At 39.3% G+C, this 16,898-nt stretch overlaps 1 protein-coding gene and 1 long non-coding RNA gene across 2 annotated transcripts in view; one reads left to right on the top strand and one right to left on the bottom strand.

The window, feature by feature from the left end:
* LOC120806449 (netrin-G2) overlaps positions 1–1,045 on the top strand; it is a 68,713-nt gene extending 67,668 nt beyond the window's left edge. The window contains 1 exon segment of the mRNA XM_040157651.1: positions 653–1,045. Coding sequence (XP_040013585.1) covers positions 653–876 — 224 coding nt within the window. The 3' untranslated portion in view covers positions 877–1,045.
* LOC120806450 overlaps positions 1–13,682 on the bottom strand; it is a 152,550-nt gene extending 138,868 nt beyond the window's left edge. Inside the window, exon 1 of the long non-coding RNA XR_005709704.1 lies at positions 13,573–13,682. This is a non-coding gene — a long non-coding RNA (uncharacterized LOC120806450). The remainder of the gene's footprint in view (positions 1–13,572) is intronic.
* Between the last annotated feature and the right edge of the window lie 3,216 nt (positions 13,683–16,898).

A 16,898-nucleotide genomic window follows, 5' to 3' on the forward strand; every position in this document is an offset into this window, starting at 1 on the left:
GTTATCTCATGTTATTATTTCTCGTCATGGAAGCCTGATCCTCTTATGTCCTCTTTGAACATTTTTACGTCGAGTATCTTGTGCAGTACAACTGTCTTTGTGCTTTTCCTAATTCTTTTTACAGCAGTTTCATGACGCTATTTGTTTCTCCAATCATTACGTAACACATCACAAACGCAGTGCATTTTCTGCTGGGTTTGAGACAATGATTTTAACTTAACCCTGAGAAAGCGCAGGCTCAAGAAAAACAGACAGGGAAATGGGCTGGAAAAACAAAAAAGGCAAGTGTTACCTGTTATTTTCCCAGAGTAAAGACTGGAGAATTTATCTTGCGCTTTCCTTCCTCCTGCTTTTTTTTCTACTTTGTTCTTTCTGCCCTAAATTCTTCTCCTGCCCCCACATCGCTGTTTCCCATCGTGCTTTTTCCAACATCGCCCCTCATTATCCTCCCCAACCTGACTTTCACTTTGCCATACATCTTTCTTTCGTCTTTGTGGTCTTGACTCCCCCACAATCCTTTTACCACCTGTCACTCTGCTGCGCCTCTTTATTCCCAACTCATTCTCCGTACCTCTGCAATTCCTTCACTCTCCACCTTTTCACTACTTCTCCCTCTGCTGCTCTCTCTGTCTGCCTTCATCTCCACTCACAGCTAACATTTGTGATGAAGAGATGCTCCTGTGCCAGAACGGAGGAACGTGCTACCAGAACCAGAAGTGCATCTGTCCTCCGGAGTTTAAGGGGGTACTGTGCCAACAATCCCGCTGCGAGGCGGGCAAGGACTGCAACGCCGCCTCTTCGCCGCACCTCTCCACAGCCAGCCTGCTGCTCTGCACTCTGCTAGCCCTACTGCTGGCCATGTTAACTCCCCACTGAACCACAAAACCCCCCCTCAGACCAAGGAGCGTGTGTATATGTGTGTGTACGTGAGGGAAACCCAGAGTAGTTAGGGTCGCCCCAGTCATGGACCCAATGAAGACTCACCACTGCACTCACAAAAGAGCACACACTCACACAACACTTACCATCCCCAGTCTGCTTTCAAAAACATACATAAACACACACACACACACACACGCACGCACGCACGCACGCACACACACACACACACACACACACACACACCTCTCACAGGACTGTTATGATACTGAGTGTGTGCTCAGGCGTGAGAAGAAGGACAAACAGAGAGAAAAGGGGAATGACCTCAGAGAAAAGCGATGCAGACGAAGGGGAAAAAAAAAAAAAATACCAACCACTGTTCCCTTTATTCCTGAGCTGGAGCAATGTGCGTCAAACCAAAAAGCATAAACAAAACACTTAAATCACCACTGTTTCACTTCAAAGGGAATGGCTGTTGTAACCACAAAGACCTTTTTTTTTTTTTTTCTTTGTTTTCTTGGTTGAGTTAAGGACCTCACCTCCATTAGACTGACGGCCAATATGTGTGAGTGGTCAGACCCGGTGAGAGGATGAGACATGTTGACACGACGAATGGGTCGGGAGGCGAGGTGCACATTTGATCCTGCTGCTGAGGCCTACATAGTATATTAACCAGGTTTCATTTCTTCTCAAAAGATGAGACTTGATTTGACATTTATTCTATTTCTGCTGCATTTTTTAAAAAAAAATTATATCTTCAATCATTGTATCTCATGTGCCCACTAACAGTCGCTGAGATTATACATATAATATAATATCAAGGGGGTTATGAATTATAAAAATTTAGTCACTATTATGGTTGTTATAGGAATGAGTGATTGTTGCCACACTTAGCGAGATTTAATCTTCACACAGTATTCAGGAAACAGAATTTAAGAGAATTAAACTTATCAGAAATCTAAAAGAGAGAGAAAAGATATCAACCACGTATCAATATTATATGACATTATTTGACTATTTTTTGTAGAAATTATTTTTGTTCGGAGTTACAATAAATTATAAAAAATGACATTTACAACTATTCCAAATGAGCATTTTATTACACTGAGTGTAAACTTTGCAGTAAATATGACTGTTATTTGCCTTCTTGCTTGCACTTTTTTCCTTTCAATCAAGTGTCCATGATTACATGCTGTTAACAACTTTTTTACAGTGGGGTGAAAAAAAGACAGATCGAGCAAATGAACCATCAATCCAAGTCAACCATTTGATCTACTTGAGTCACTTTGGACATGTTGTTGAATGCTCATTATTACAAATGGATTATTCCAATTTGAAATCCAACAGCCTGTCTGACAATCACAAAGAACTGCTTTGCTGTTCAGAGAATATAAATTATTTTACTCTGATAAAAGTTGCAAAGAGCTTTTATATCTGAAAATGTCACTTGCAGATGCACCACAGATAATGGGCTAATCAAAAAATATTTTTCCATAATATAAAACAGTGGAGATGTCCTAAGAGACAGAGTGACTGATCCTGAGGCCAGATTTTCTCATGGTTAACTCTCCCTGAGATCGCAGATATTTACAAGGCTTTAGCATAAATGTCCCTCAAGTTTTTTTCCCTAGCAAAAACTTCAACATCATTTCACTGAGAAATGTTCTATTGCTGAGTCATCCCAGGTACACAGCGGATAAAGAGACACGAATGCCGTATTGCACAAGGATACAGTGTACATCAAAGATAAAAGCAAGACTAAGCCTGTGAGAAATGACAAGACAAGGATTCTGGTATTACTCCCCTATTTCTGAGCTGGTGGTAGCTGTATTAGCTATTCTGTGTGTAGGGCTCATCCCCTCTGAGCCTGAATGGTGTCAAGAACTGAGACTTGGGAGGGAATTGTTTATGAATGTAGAACACCTAGAAATGATATAAAGGAACACATTTCACCATCGATCAGGGAGCAGGTAGTACTTGTAACCAGAGGAAAATGCATTGCAGTACATTGTATGCATTAATGATTGACTGTAGTATGTTGTTTACACACAGTACAAACACCCCACTTGTGACCAAGGAAAACAAGATTCAGTTTAGATGAATATAAGATCCATCACATGAAATATGAGAGAAGTACATCTGCTGAAATAGGCTAATTCATTCTTGTAAATGTGCTATGTTCTAAAAATAGAAAACTGAAATGATGCCAAGTTTACGGAAAAGTTTAACATTTTGGGAAATACGCCTATTCGCTCTTCTTGCCGAGTGTTGGTTGATGAGAATACTGATACTACTTTTATGCCCATACGTTAGGTATGAAGCTACAAACAGGAGACAATTTGCTTGGCTTTGCATAAAGACTGGAAGCAGCGGGAAACAGCTCACCCGGCTCCATCCAAAATCTTAAAACACACCTATCAGAATCTCTAGAACTCACTAATTAACACGCACCTTGTTTGTTTAATCATTACAGAAACAGAAATGTGAAAATGTCAAATTTGTGATTTGATGGGGAGAGTTGCATATGAAACGTTTTCTCGGCAAACAGCTGCTGGGTGCAGTGACTAAGGTTTTTTCATAAAATCCCAAAATGTGGAACTAAAAAACACAAGAAAACACAAGCGAAGGAAGAAAATATCATAAACAATTTGACAACACATACATTGCTAAAAATAGTAAACATAATGAAACCCGAAAATAAATAAACCACAACCAAATCAGGAAAGACATTTGCTAATTTGTCATTACATATGTCGCAAAAATAAATAAAAGGAAAACAAATAAAGAAAATAAAAGCAAACGTTACACACAACATGACATGACACAGTGGAAATTTCCAGGGGGACACTCAAAACTCATCACTGAAACATAAACCACTTATCAATGCTGTTCAAAAAAAATTCTACTAAGGTAAAAGGATAATGCTATTAAACATACTAGCATTAGCCATCTACTAGTTACTAGTGTGTTCAGTTTGTAGTGTCCCGTGGAAACTTCTATTGTGCTTTCACTTAGTTCCAATGTTCTTTGCGACTTGCAGCCTTTCTGTGTTGTTTTTTTTTTTTGTATTTGTGCACTGCTTATTTTTGTATGTCTAGTCAAATTGGTGAACTTGTGTCTTAATTTGCTTTTCTAGCACATTTTCTGTAAATGTGACACGTGCTGTCAAAGTGGTGAAGATGTTCTTCATTTTCTTGTGTTTTGTTTATTTGCATCCATTTCTTAAGTTGCGGTGCACTCAGATCTCTTAGCCACAGTACAATTGAATTCAGATTGAATTTCAATGAAAAAAGGAACACTTTCAAAAACATTAAAGCTACAGGATGCTTGTAAGAGGAATATCATACATATAGTCTATTTAATTTGAGATTTTGTGAATTTACAACAATACACACAATTTTTCTAGTTAGTGGCTTCATGGTACAAAATAATCCGTGCCATTCCATATTCCATTAATACATTGTTAATCAAGATAAACTCATGCTGTTTACTTTTTCAAGATAAAATCTAAGTTTGGAACTGCCGAATGGTGCCATTACTCAAGACAAAACTGTCAATAATTTTATCATTACTATTTACTACAGTATTAAGTGAATAATCAGATCAACCTACCTAATTAAATTAAAATGGAGCAACACTGTGCTTTGCTGGTTTGAGATGAACCTGGCGATATATAAAAAATGAATGAGAGTAAACTCTCTGAACATGAAGCTCCTCTTTTTTTTATCTCACCTTTGAATTGCTGAATAATGAGTGTAAAAGAAGCTCTAAATCATCTCTACATGTTTTATCTTTTTAGCTCTTTACAGGGAGTGAGTCGTCGATTAAGTAAATTTCAAAGTGGTCATACTGTGAGACAACCCAGCCGTGTTTATTACAATAAGGAGATAGAGAGCAGGACAAAGTACTGCTGATACAGAAGTACATACTGTCACAGCCATAGCACGAGCATAACATTTATAATCTTATCTCATAAATTAACTTATAAAGGTAGACTGTAGCACCTGCCAACACTGGTTCTGTGTGTGTCTGTGAAAGAGATCAGAGATGTGGGAGAACAGCCGCTGAATAAGATTGTCTTTGGCCTCCTGCAGCCTGATGAATGTGTCTTGGAGTTTTGTGAGAAATGTCTCTATTTGTCCCTGTCATCTCTGTTACTGCTGTTTTCCCAGCTGTACCGCTGCCTCCTGTTTGGATTATTCTCAGGCTGTGGATTGCACATGGGTCCCACGTCTGATTGCCCTAAGACTTCCTTTTTCAGACATCCTTTGTCTTGGGGATACACAAGACCTGTTACCTTCGCCATGTGTGCCCATGGGTTTCTGCCAGTCATACTTTGTACAGCCCTACCATCTCCCGTACATGACCTGATTTCTTCTAGGGTCGCGTTATTCTCCTGGGCTTCACTGGAAGCGATCTCATGTTTCACCGTCTTTCATAAAAACATATAGGGTTAGCCGTAGACACAATCCCTCTGGAAGAAACCTGACTGAGCTCCTTGTGGCTTTTGGGAAGGTAGCATGGACTCAGTCACATGTTTCACATCTCTGTTTGTACACTGACATCTCTGCCTCAATCATTACATCCCCGAGAACTCGGATCAGTTTCTTCTCTACTAATGTAAGTATATATATTATACCTATACTAGGGAATCTGCTGACACTGAGTACCCATCCAATATGAGTGCTTTTTTTTTTTTTTTTTTAGACCACATTTAAAATATGTATAACTCACCGCATTCAACTTACTGGGATCATTATAAGGTAACAGGCTGCAAACTGTAAAATGCAGCTTCTTAACTAGAAGTGGAGATGTTCATACACCATGATCCTGGTTTCGGTTTATGCATATTTTAATGAAATTCTTCAAAACAGTTCATGAGATGCTACATTATGGTGCATAAACTGGTTAACAACAACACCTGAGGGCAAACACACAATCACATTCAACTTGTCTTTTACATGTGGCGTACACATCTTGTGCTACAGGAGTACTAGTGTTGTGTACAGATACATACAAACAGTGCCGAGCTACAGTGAGTAAACAGTGTAATAACAGAGTAACGGTGATCAAGCCTGTGTGTGCCCACAGAACAGCTGAGGCGAGGAGTGTTGTTCAGCTTCATTTCATGCTTCTGCAGCTCTAGTACCAAGTCCAACCAACCAATTCACCTGTATGGCTCTGTATTTTGTCTTTTTCTCATAAACCAAAACCGACCTGCTAAACCAGCATTTTACAGAGCTCCTCCATCCTGTTCTTCTTTTGCTGCTGTTGCTAAAGGTTTTCTTTTAATACGATGTGTCATATGTCAGTTCTCATTTTATGAGCCACTCTCCCTAATCGAGCTTTGTTAAACATGTAATAAAATCCACTGTTACTTTGTCCATGCAATAGTTCAAAGTGACTTTCAAACAAAAAGTGACACCTACCACGGCCTTTGAAGTACATGCAGGAAGTCGTAAGAAACAGCGGTAGCTGAACACATCAGAATTATCAGAGAATGCAGAAAATGGGCGGAGTAAAACAGAAAATATTTTGGATCGTCATTACTGGTTGATGCTCGATTCTCTTAATAAGTTCAGTTTTGGAGCCTATACCAACCAACAGATTGGATCAGTGCTTCCCTAGAAAAAACATCACTACTCTATTACATCTAGCTTGACTTCACACAAATGATTATACGGTCAACATTTGTCTGATGTTATGGTTATATTGAACCACATTAAACCATTGATTACTAGAAAACTTTGGGAAAATGCGTTAAATCATACACTTGACTTTTAACTTTACAATGTCTCAAATCAGGTACGCCAAGGTGAAAAATGGCCTCTCTCGCAATGTAAAGGAAAGTGTTAAAAAAATTCTGGATCTGCACTTTTAACCAGAGCCACAGCAAAATTTTAATGGATTCTGCCTTGGACCATGACCCAGCCCTCCACCAAGTTTGGTGCAAAACGGTTCAGCAGCCACTAAAGAAAAAAAACAAAAAAAAAAACCACAAGGCAACAAACGGACAAGGGTGAAAAAATAACCTCTTTGGCAGAGGTAACAAACAGGTTTAGGTTACCTCAATCTCTCCTCTAACGGATACAGGACATAATGATGCCGTCCTTCCTGCCCTGGACCTCATCTACGGGTCACACATCTGTAGTCAACATCACAACTACCCGCAAGAATAAACATCATTACTGACATATGAGAAATGTTTCTGAGGCACATTTGTACAGTGAAATGGCTGCTTCTTTTGAGAGAGTCCATACGTTTAATAATGCACAACCAAACTATTACACTCAGGTAAGACCATGTGTAACGATGATGTCAATATTTACATAGTCTGTGGTTCTAAGTCTCTAAAATAACCTCTTGTCGCTGAGACTCCATGATCTTTTCAAAACACTCAACAATAGCTGGTTAGTCACAATAGTGCTGTGACTATTGTGCTGTGACTATTGTGCTGTTAAAAGGCTGTGTGCCACTCCTGTGCAGCTGATCCACTGCCATCTGACTGTAGTTAAACGTCACGGCCCTTTGAAAAAGTCAAAACAACAAAATAAAGAGAAAGACGAAAAGAAGAAAATACTTTTTTGATTTTGTGATGAGTACAGTACAAAATATACAGCATCTAGTCAAACATCCAACTAAATAAATAAACACATTTAGATAAAAAATACTGAAGGCTTTCATAAAATCAATTATACATTTCTTCAAACACAACCTTTAGAACAGCTTCACAGATTTTCACAACTACCTAAAAATAATTACAGATAAAATCCCATCGAAGTCATATATAATATAATATAATATAATATAATATAATATAATATAATATAATATAATATAATATAATATAATATAATATAATATAATATAATATAATATAATATAATATAATATAATATAATATAATATAATATAATATAATATAATATAATATAATATATATTTTAAAAACAATCTCCCACTCACCCCCCCTCCCATGGGGGGTGGTGGTGTGTCTTCCTCGAGCTCGGGTCCTCTACCAGAGGCCTGGGAGTTTGAGGGTTCTGCGCAGTATCTTAGCTGTTCTTAGGACTGCGCCCTTCTGGACAGAGACTTCAGATGTTGTACCCGGAATCTGCTGGAGCCATTCTCCCAATTTGTGGGTCACAGCACCCAGCACTCCAATTACCACTGGCACCACTGTTGCCTTTACTCCCCACATCTTTTCTAGCTCCTCTTTCAGCCCTTGGTATTTTTCAATCTTCTCATGTTCCTTCTTCTTGATGTTGCTGTCGCTTGGGATCGCTACGTCTATCACTAGTGCCTTCTTCTGTTGTTTGTCGATCCACACGATGTCCGGTTGGTTAGCCATCACCAGTTTGTCAGTCTGGATCTGGAAGTCCCACGGGAGCTTGGCTTGGTCATTCTCAACCACCTTAGGAGGTGTCTTCCATCGTGACCTTGGGACCTCCCACCTATACTCAGTGCAGATGTTCCTGTACACTATGCCAGTCACTTGGTTATGGCGCTCCATGTATGCTGTTCTTGCCTCCATCTTACACCCTGGTACTATGTGCTGAACTGTCTCAGGAGAATCTGTGCACAGCCTGCACCTGGGGTCCTGTCATGTGTGGTAGATCCCTGCCTCTATTTATCTTGTACTGAGTGCCTGTTCTTGTGCTGCCATGATTAGTGCTTCTGTGCTGTACATCAGTCCAGCCTTTTCCAGCCACTGGTAGGATTTCTTGATATCAGCCACTTCTTCATCAGTAGCCTCTATATCCTTCTTTGGCCAGCTTATTATACCAGCGGGGTATCTGATGCCTGTGGGATCCCAAGGTATTTGTAGCTGTCCTGAATATCTGCAATGCTGCCTTCTGGTAGTTCAACCCCCTCCGTTCTGATCATATATGTATATATGTATATATATATATAATGACATCGATGGGATTTAATCTGTAATTATTTTTAGGTAGTAAAATCTGTGAAGCTGTTCTAAAAGTTGTGTTTCAAGAAATGTATAATTGATTTTATGAAAGCCTTATTATTTTTTATTTAAATGTGTTTATTTATTTAGTTTGATGTTCGACTAGATGCTGAATATTTCGTGTATATCTATACATATATATACACATATATATATATATATATATACATATATATACACATATATATATATATATATACATATATATACACATATATATATATATATATATATATAGTCAAAATGTATGTATTGGCTAGGTGGATTTTCTATCTCTGGTTCACATTTATTTAATAATCAATATCCTTACACACTGCTCTTTCTGTTAAATAACTTGCATAATGTAAATCAATACTGATGAAAGGGAAGAAATGTTTTTTGTGCATATGAAATAGACTCTCCTGAAGGAGATTGTGCAAAGATGTGGATACTGAAATCCCTTATTCTTTTAGCTGTCATTCAGGAGAAATCCCTTTGATAGAGTCAATATAATTTCTCCAGAACAGTTACGTGCATAATCTTTTCCATTACCAAAAAGAAAAGAATCAGAACTACCAACATTAAAACCCCTAAAATAAATCCCCAGCATCCCACTTGTTTCTTTGTAATCACAATGAAACAAGTCAGGTGCAGGGATATGATACTATAGGTGAAGTTGTTATGAGTGGAAACTGAAACTATATTTATATGAAACTATACTTTAAAACAACGCCATAGTGGTGAAAATCACTGAATGAAACTGCATTAATATGATGAATAATTTATGCCTCACCAGGCCACCACCTAGTATGCGGATGTAACAGCCTCCAGTTGGTGTTAAAGGTTTGACATTGACAGTTGCATAGTGCAAACATTGCATTTCCCTTAGCCAGGGCTATTTTCACATGAACACTCAAATGGACACACACAGATCTGACTGAGGTGTTCCTCTAAAAGAAACACACTCACAATAATTACAAATGGAAACTGAAGTTATATTTTGATTAAATTAAATATACATCGTGCAACTCTGTGCCTAAAGTCAGCAGAGCGTAGACCCACTCTGCTCCCCGTTAAGTGGTCAACTTCCCATCACTCATTTTGATAAGGTGTCTACCCGACGCGTCGAGCCTGAGGCTGAGCTAAAAGAAATCTCTAAAGATACCCAGAAGCGTTGCCAGACACACAGAAGTGCTGGGCAAAAGCCGGCAGCACACACTCCCCTGAAGGGTAAGTTTAAATCCATAAGACAGAATCGCCACCATGAATACCAATAACTTTAAGGTGAAGAAAACTGATCCAACAATTGCATAAAAAGTTTATTAGATAAAAACAGAATATTGCATAAAAGTGAATGTCGATGGGAAACCCCGGTAGCTCGCCTAGTAGAGCACGTACCATTTATCAGCAGCAGCCCTGGTTCAAGTCTGGCCCGGGCCCTTTCCTGCACGTCATCTCCCTCTCTCACCCTGCCATTTATGTCTCTCTCAACTATCCCTATACGATATAGCAGAAATGCCAAAAATATAATAAAAAATTAAAATAAGAATAATGCTAATGAGTGTCACAATAGTAAACCCACCAACACAAATACAGTAAAAATCAGGACAAATTCACAAGGATCCACAGTGTCACAGAAACACAGCAGGCTACAGAGTCAAGAAGCACGGCAGAGAGGACAGTGACGTACTGGTTCACCATGTCATCTGTAGAAATAGGCACGACTCCTAACAAACACTAGGGGCAGACAGACAAAGGCTAGAATCACTAGAATCCGCTAAGGACTGAGTGACTTAAATTTTTTCATCAGAGGGTGTATGTGAGGGTCTGTGCAGATGTTCACGTACCCTCAAATTTGCTGTGAACGCGCAGCACTGGGGTTGTGACAGGGGTCAGATAAATGTGACAACAGCTTGGTGTGCCTTGTATGTAGTATGACATTGCTGGAGCCGTTTTGTCGGTGTTTTTTTGCCAACCTGTCACTGTAATGATGTAAGGAGAGCAACAGTCAATTTCATTGTAGTTTCAGTGTAACTATCATAGGCAACAGACCTTTTGGAAGGTATTTCCACAGCGAACTCAGAGTCATAGATTACACGACGAGTTCAGGTTATGTAAGAGTCTTGAAAAGACAAATGTGTTTCAACCTTTTCAACATCTGGCTCAAATGCGCCTCAAACAACTTCCCAAGGATTGAAATCCATCTCGAACGCTTCTCGGATGCATTCACACTCAGAACCCTCCACTTCCCTCACTGGCCAGCATTTCCATCAAATCATTTTGTTCGAAACACAATCTGGGCTTTTGTTATGACCCTTCCACCTCAGATCAAGCACAGCTGCTGTACAATTCACCAACATCAGTCCATTTGAATTTCTTCAAATGTATTAACAGCTTTTGTATTAGCGGCTCTTGGCTTCCATCTCTATTCAGACTGTTTCACCCTCCTTCACTAAGTAACACCTGCTAAAGATGCATCACATGAACTAATTGTCTTCATTATTTACTTAAAGCAAAAGTTCATGAAGAGATTCTGGTCAAATAATCCATGCTTTCCCGCTGAGTGGTAGGTTACAGTGTGCTCCATATGAAACTACAGTTTATATTTGCTCTAAAAATGCCTTCCCTATGTAATGTACACTGTTCCACCTTGTTGTTACATCCTTCCGGAACCTTCAAGGTGACAGCTATTTGTGTGCAAAGTTTGTAGGTTGTTTGTTGAATAAGCAAGTAAGGAGTGCTTACAGTGGGCCTTAGTTTGGCTGTCTTCCATTGCCTTTGCCTTGTTTCTCACTCTGTCCTTTACCACCACATGCCCTTCTGAGGTATCAGGATGCCATATTTCAAACATGTTTGCATATGTCTGAAAAACGGCTGCCGCTGTGCAGTATGTAACCCTCAAAACGCCTGTGCTTCTGGCCAAAAAATGAAATCTTTGTCAATTCACTAAGCTGTCAGGCTCAGGGCACCAGTGGGGCTGACAGCAGAACTCCAAATGCCAGTTGTAAAACTTAGGGCTGGGATGTCTGCCCTTTCAGCTGCTTCTGCAGACATACGGCTGCATGGAGATGTGTGACTGGATGCCAGTGGCTTGAAGCTCATGAATACAACTTCTAACAATGTTTAAACATTTGTCTGTAGTAACATCTGCAATGATTTTCATGGAATTTTCTATGATACTAGTGTCTCTGTCGAATTTCTTTGCATTTTTAAAGATTACTGTCACAGACATAATTTGTGTGGAGTGAGACGGATCTTTTTTACTTTACTTCTTACTTGATGTATTGGTAATTTCTGCGGAGCGTTTAGGGAGTTTCTGCATGCTTTCAGGCGGCAAATTAAGTTTGTTTTGGAGTAGTACCTCTGCAATCTAATGTGTCTGGAAATTTCAGCAGACCAAACTTTACAGATTTGATTAGTTTATATAAAGATAATATTCCTACATCGGAAATTGTGTCTTTGCATTTTAATATGACAGCAGAGTATATGCACCATTGAAAGCTTCTTTTGGGTATTGAGTAAATTAACAGTAGCATTTTCTTCCACAGTCATTTGACAGGACTCAAAACAGAATGTGGAACGGTTGGCTTGATCAAACTTTTATCGATTGAGAAGGGAGTTTCAGACACATACTGAATGAAGCTGCAGATTAGTGTCAAACTGTGTCTACATGTAAATTGTGAGGATGAATCCCTGATGAGCACCAAGTGCTATGAAGATGTATAAAGATGCACATTTATGAAAACAGTGATGTATCTGCTTTTCAAAAATCATAATCTGACATCTGTAATTTTTTACTGAGGTTTGTAAACTACCCAGACTTGTGAAAATATATATGCAGGTTGGCATTCATTAAGACCGAAAACAGCCCTGCGTTAAAACAACGCAAGGGCATTGGTGGGGCATGTTAATTCAGATACCAGTGACATATGAAACAGGATCCAGGAAATTCAGTTTGAGTAACAGATCTATGAGTTTGAAGGCTTATTAGCTGCCAAATCACTGCGCAACGGTTTATAATACTCTGAGACAGGATTTTACAACTCTGCAAAGCTATTATGATGGCTAACATTTTATTTTACACATTATCTTTACACATTTCTTATCTATGTCTTTATGTTCTTAAGTGTCATCTTAGCTTACAAACATACTACAAAGCCTACACTCTGATAAAGGCACAAATCGATGCTGAATAATAAAAAGTGCATCAAAAGACCATTAAAAGAACACTAAAAGCATGCCCAGATTAAAAATGTGTTCATGTCAAAAAGCATCAACGCGTGTATCACACACATGACTTAACACAATTTTATCTATATCTTCAGCATACTGTACAGAAAATAAAACCTACAGTATATCCTAGCTCCCTATTAAGCAGCACTGCTTAAAAACAAAAACAAGAATGGAGAAATTCTTACACACAACTGCAATACCCTCTGCAGAGGCCACTGTCACTGTCACTGGCAATCAACAGGTGACTGAAAAACAATACAGGAACTGCAAAATTGGGAAAGGAAATTCCACATTATTCCAAGCCTCGGCAGACTCTGTCCCTACTGAATATGTGGAGAGCTGCAACAATACAACAGCTTCAGTTTCAAGGCACAGCACATGATATAACCTTCAAAGCCTCAACACAGCAAGTAGCTGAATACACACAGCCACGGTGGGACATTTAACCATCAGGGAAAAGGACCAGAGAGCAAAGGAACAGACAAAAAGACAGGCAGGGGGTGTATTTGACTCACCTTATTTGAGGAAGAAGTTCATTTTCCTTTCTTACATGGATCTGAATTTGTCCATATCCATAATGTGTGGTGTCCCACTTCCTTTTGTGGTAGTAATTTTCCTTTCTTTTTTTTTTTGTAGACATTAGTGCCTCATCTCCTACTTCCATCCCTGCTAGTCGTCTACTCTTACAAAAACATGGCAGCATTAGCAGCAGGAAAACAAGCTAACTCCCGGTTGTTTTATTCAGGGTTACATTGCTAACTTTCCATTGCTTGTTGTGATGCTCACTTTACAGTTTTCCTCTTTTCGTGCTGTGTCCACTTCATCGGCGAGTTACGGAAAGGAGCATGACAGTGTCCGCGAGAGGAACTGTTTTTTTTTGTTTTTGAATTTGTTTTTGTTTTGTTTTTTTGTTGCTGTTGTTGTTGTTGTGTGTTTTAATCTGAAGTTGGCAAGTGCACTTGGCGTTGACTCCACCGGACCGCTCAGACTTTCAGAGTGCGATGCCCTCTCTGACCACACGGACTGGCGACGTTGACAGGCGTTGCAACCCAGGGGGGCGCCGTTTCACTCATTGAGAGAGACACTCAAGGAGAAAGTGGCGAAGAAACGGGCACGACATTGAAACGACGCATCCCATTTGAAGTCGGTCAAAACCGATGCGCCAGGTTACCTGAGACGAGAGATGCTCGATCTGTTACAGCTTTAAAAAAACGAATGGAAAACCTTTTTTTTTAAAGGAAATATAAAGAGATGACACGGGTGGGCGTAGTTAGGATTTTAGCAAAAGTGCACTTAACATAATATAATACCTACCGTAATTAAATCTGCTCAACCCTTCACCTAAATCTGTACCGAGGCACGACTGTCTTCGGTGTAATCAGGGTTTAGGGCGGCCAGGAATAAGCCAGAGAGCAAGTTACATTAATTCAGTTCAATTCAATTCAGTTGTATTTATATTGGGCCAAATCTTACATATATAACATACATTATCTCAAGGCACTTTACAAAGTAAGGTCAAGACCTTAGAATATTATTGAATGTATAATAACATTTAGTGTTTTCTATCCTGTGTCAGGGTTCAATGTAATGCCTACAGTAATACCTTGTTTGTGTTACGTTGTATTAATAGATTGTTTAATTGATAAAGTTTTGTCTTTGCATGTCCAGGTTCCATGCTGGATTGGATCTGTGATCTGTGTTTTTTCTTTTGTTTTCTTTTGTTTTCTTTTCTTTTTTGTGCATTTTTTTGTTTGTTTTGTTTTGTTTTTCTTTAGAGAAAACACATTCATCTTCTTACTAATGTGACAAAGATAGCTAGTCTGAATCGTGAGGAAGCCCAGGCTCGCCTTTGCTCTTCAGCCAATCAAAATCCACTGCATTTCAGGGGGGTCCGAAGTGGTCCAGGATTGTTGGCACTCTCCACAACCTCCGCAGACCATCGAATCAGCATCAAGATTGGTATCAGACACGAGGGGGATCCATACATCTAGCTCATTCACGGCCATCGTTTACAATTAGTTGTTGATGTTTGAACTATTTTGTAGAAGTCACAAGTAACATATCCAACAGGTATACAACATTGCCAGCTATGTATGTGAACTGATCCTCGTTCTGTCACTTTGAACCGCATCATTCCAGAGGGGTTTCAATGACTGGAGGCTCAGACTCCCGGTTAAAATACTGTCAAAGCTCCTCTTCGTTAGGCCTGAGGGGCCCAGACGTCGAACAGCCACTTGTCACCTCTCAGTAACAAGTGGCTGGCAAACTAGAGAGAAGAACCAGGGTATTCATTACCAGGCGTGACAGTATGGCTCGTAATGTTTTCACCCTGTGAGTCTGTCTGTCTGTGTGTGTGTGTGTGTGTGTGTGTGTGTGTGTGTATGTGTGTAACATCGTGGCAAAATGTGGTCCGGGAGACATCTAGTGTAGCGGGAACTACCACAGAGGCAGTTTTGAGTAATTTCACAGCCGTTATATGTCTGCGTGTCTGTCTTTCTGTCACCGCTATCGCATCACAACCCTGCAAGACTCAGCCCACAAAACTTTACAGGTGTGTAGCCGAGATTAGAATGAATGCCGAGTTGGAAGACGGGTGCGGTCCGACCCATGAGTACAACGTCGGTATGTTGAAGGGTGTCGCGGGCTGGTGTGATCCCATCGCACGGCCTGTAGTTCATTTATTTGTTTATTTAACATGGACCATACAGATAAACATTGTTACGTACAGATCAACAATTTAACAGGTGTAATTTAAAGATAGTGTGTGTCTGAAGATCATTTGCAGCCCCTGATGATAATCATTATCCTCTGTCATTGATTTTATTCTCCTTATCATGTTTTTTTCCTAATGGAAAGCCTCTAATGTATCAGTCAGTTGGTTGTGGTTGGCACTATGAGATGTTTATATCATTTGAACATTTAACTTCATTAAAAATGCGTCTACTTTCATTGTTTTGGTGCTGGGTCAATGAAACCGTACAATGTAAATGCAAGATTCTGTTGTGAAAAACACGCAGAAAAAGCCAACAATTCTACACTTACTGATTCTTTACTTGCACTACAGCACCGCCAGAGTTTGGCATATTTCATTTATACTTCGGAATAAGTTAACTTTATGAATATATGTGAATTATTGTTTTAAAAAAATGCATGTACACAAAAATAAAATAATGTTCAGAAAGGAGGATGTTGTTTGGAACTCTACAGGATGATTTGCCAAAAAGATAAATCCCCAAATTACATGTGTAAATATCAGTCTTTGTGTGGAAAGTTGGGCATGCATATTTTTGCATACTCATCACTGATGCATCTGGTGTGTTGTTTGGCAGGGATGTGCCAAAACCACAGGTGACACAGGTGCAGGGTGCATTCTTCTGCAAGTTGGAGACTTTTATTCATATGAAAAAAACTTTAGCTATAAAGGACACGAGGGACCTGGCCATCATTCCTCACAGTCACACACCTCCAGATGGCTTTGTCTTAAAATGAATTTGGGCATAAAGCAGTGCCTGTCACAAAGAGATACTGAAAGATAACACTTTGTTTGTTGAAGAAGAGGATGATGATTTGATTAAGGAATACCTTAGAAGAAAATATTCTGTCCTTTGTATGAAATTAGCCCAAATACATGGGAGCATACAAATAGGAATTTTGAAACAGAAATTTGGTAAACACTGACAGTTATTCATATCAAGCAGCAGGAGGGAATTCGCAAACCCACTTCTCTGAGTTCAGCTTGTCCAACTACGATGATTAAAAACAAGATCTGAGAAAAACACACCACTCAACATTATGGAGGTCAAGAGAAATTGGAGCAAGAAATAGTCTATAAAAAACAGGA

The sequence above is a fragment of the Xiphias gladius genome, chromosome 20, assembly GCF_016859285.1.
Source record: "Xiphias gladius isolate SHS-SW01 ecotype Sanya breed wild chromosome 20, ASM1685928v1, whole genome shotgun sequence".
Lineage (NCBI taxonomy): Eukaryota > Metazoa > Chordata > Actinopteri > Istiophoriformes > Xiphiidae > Xiphias > Xiphias gladius.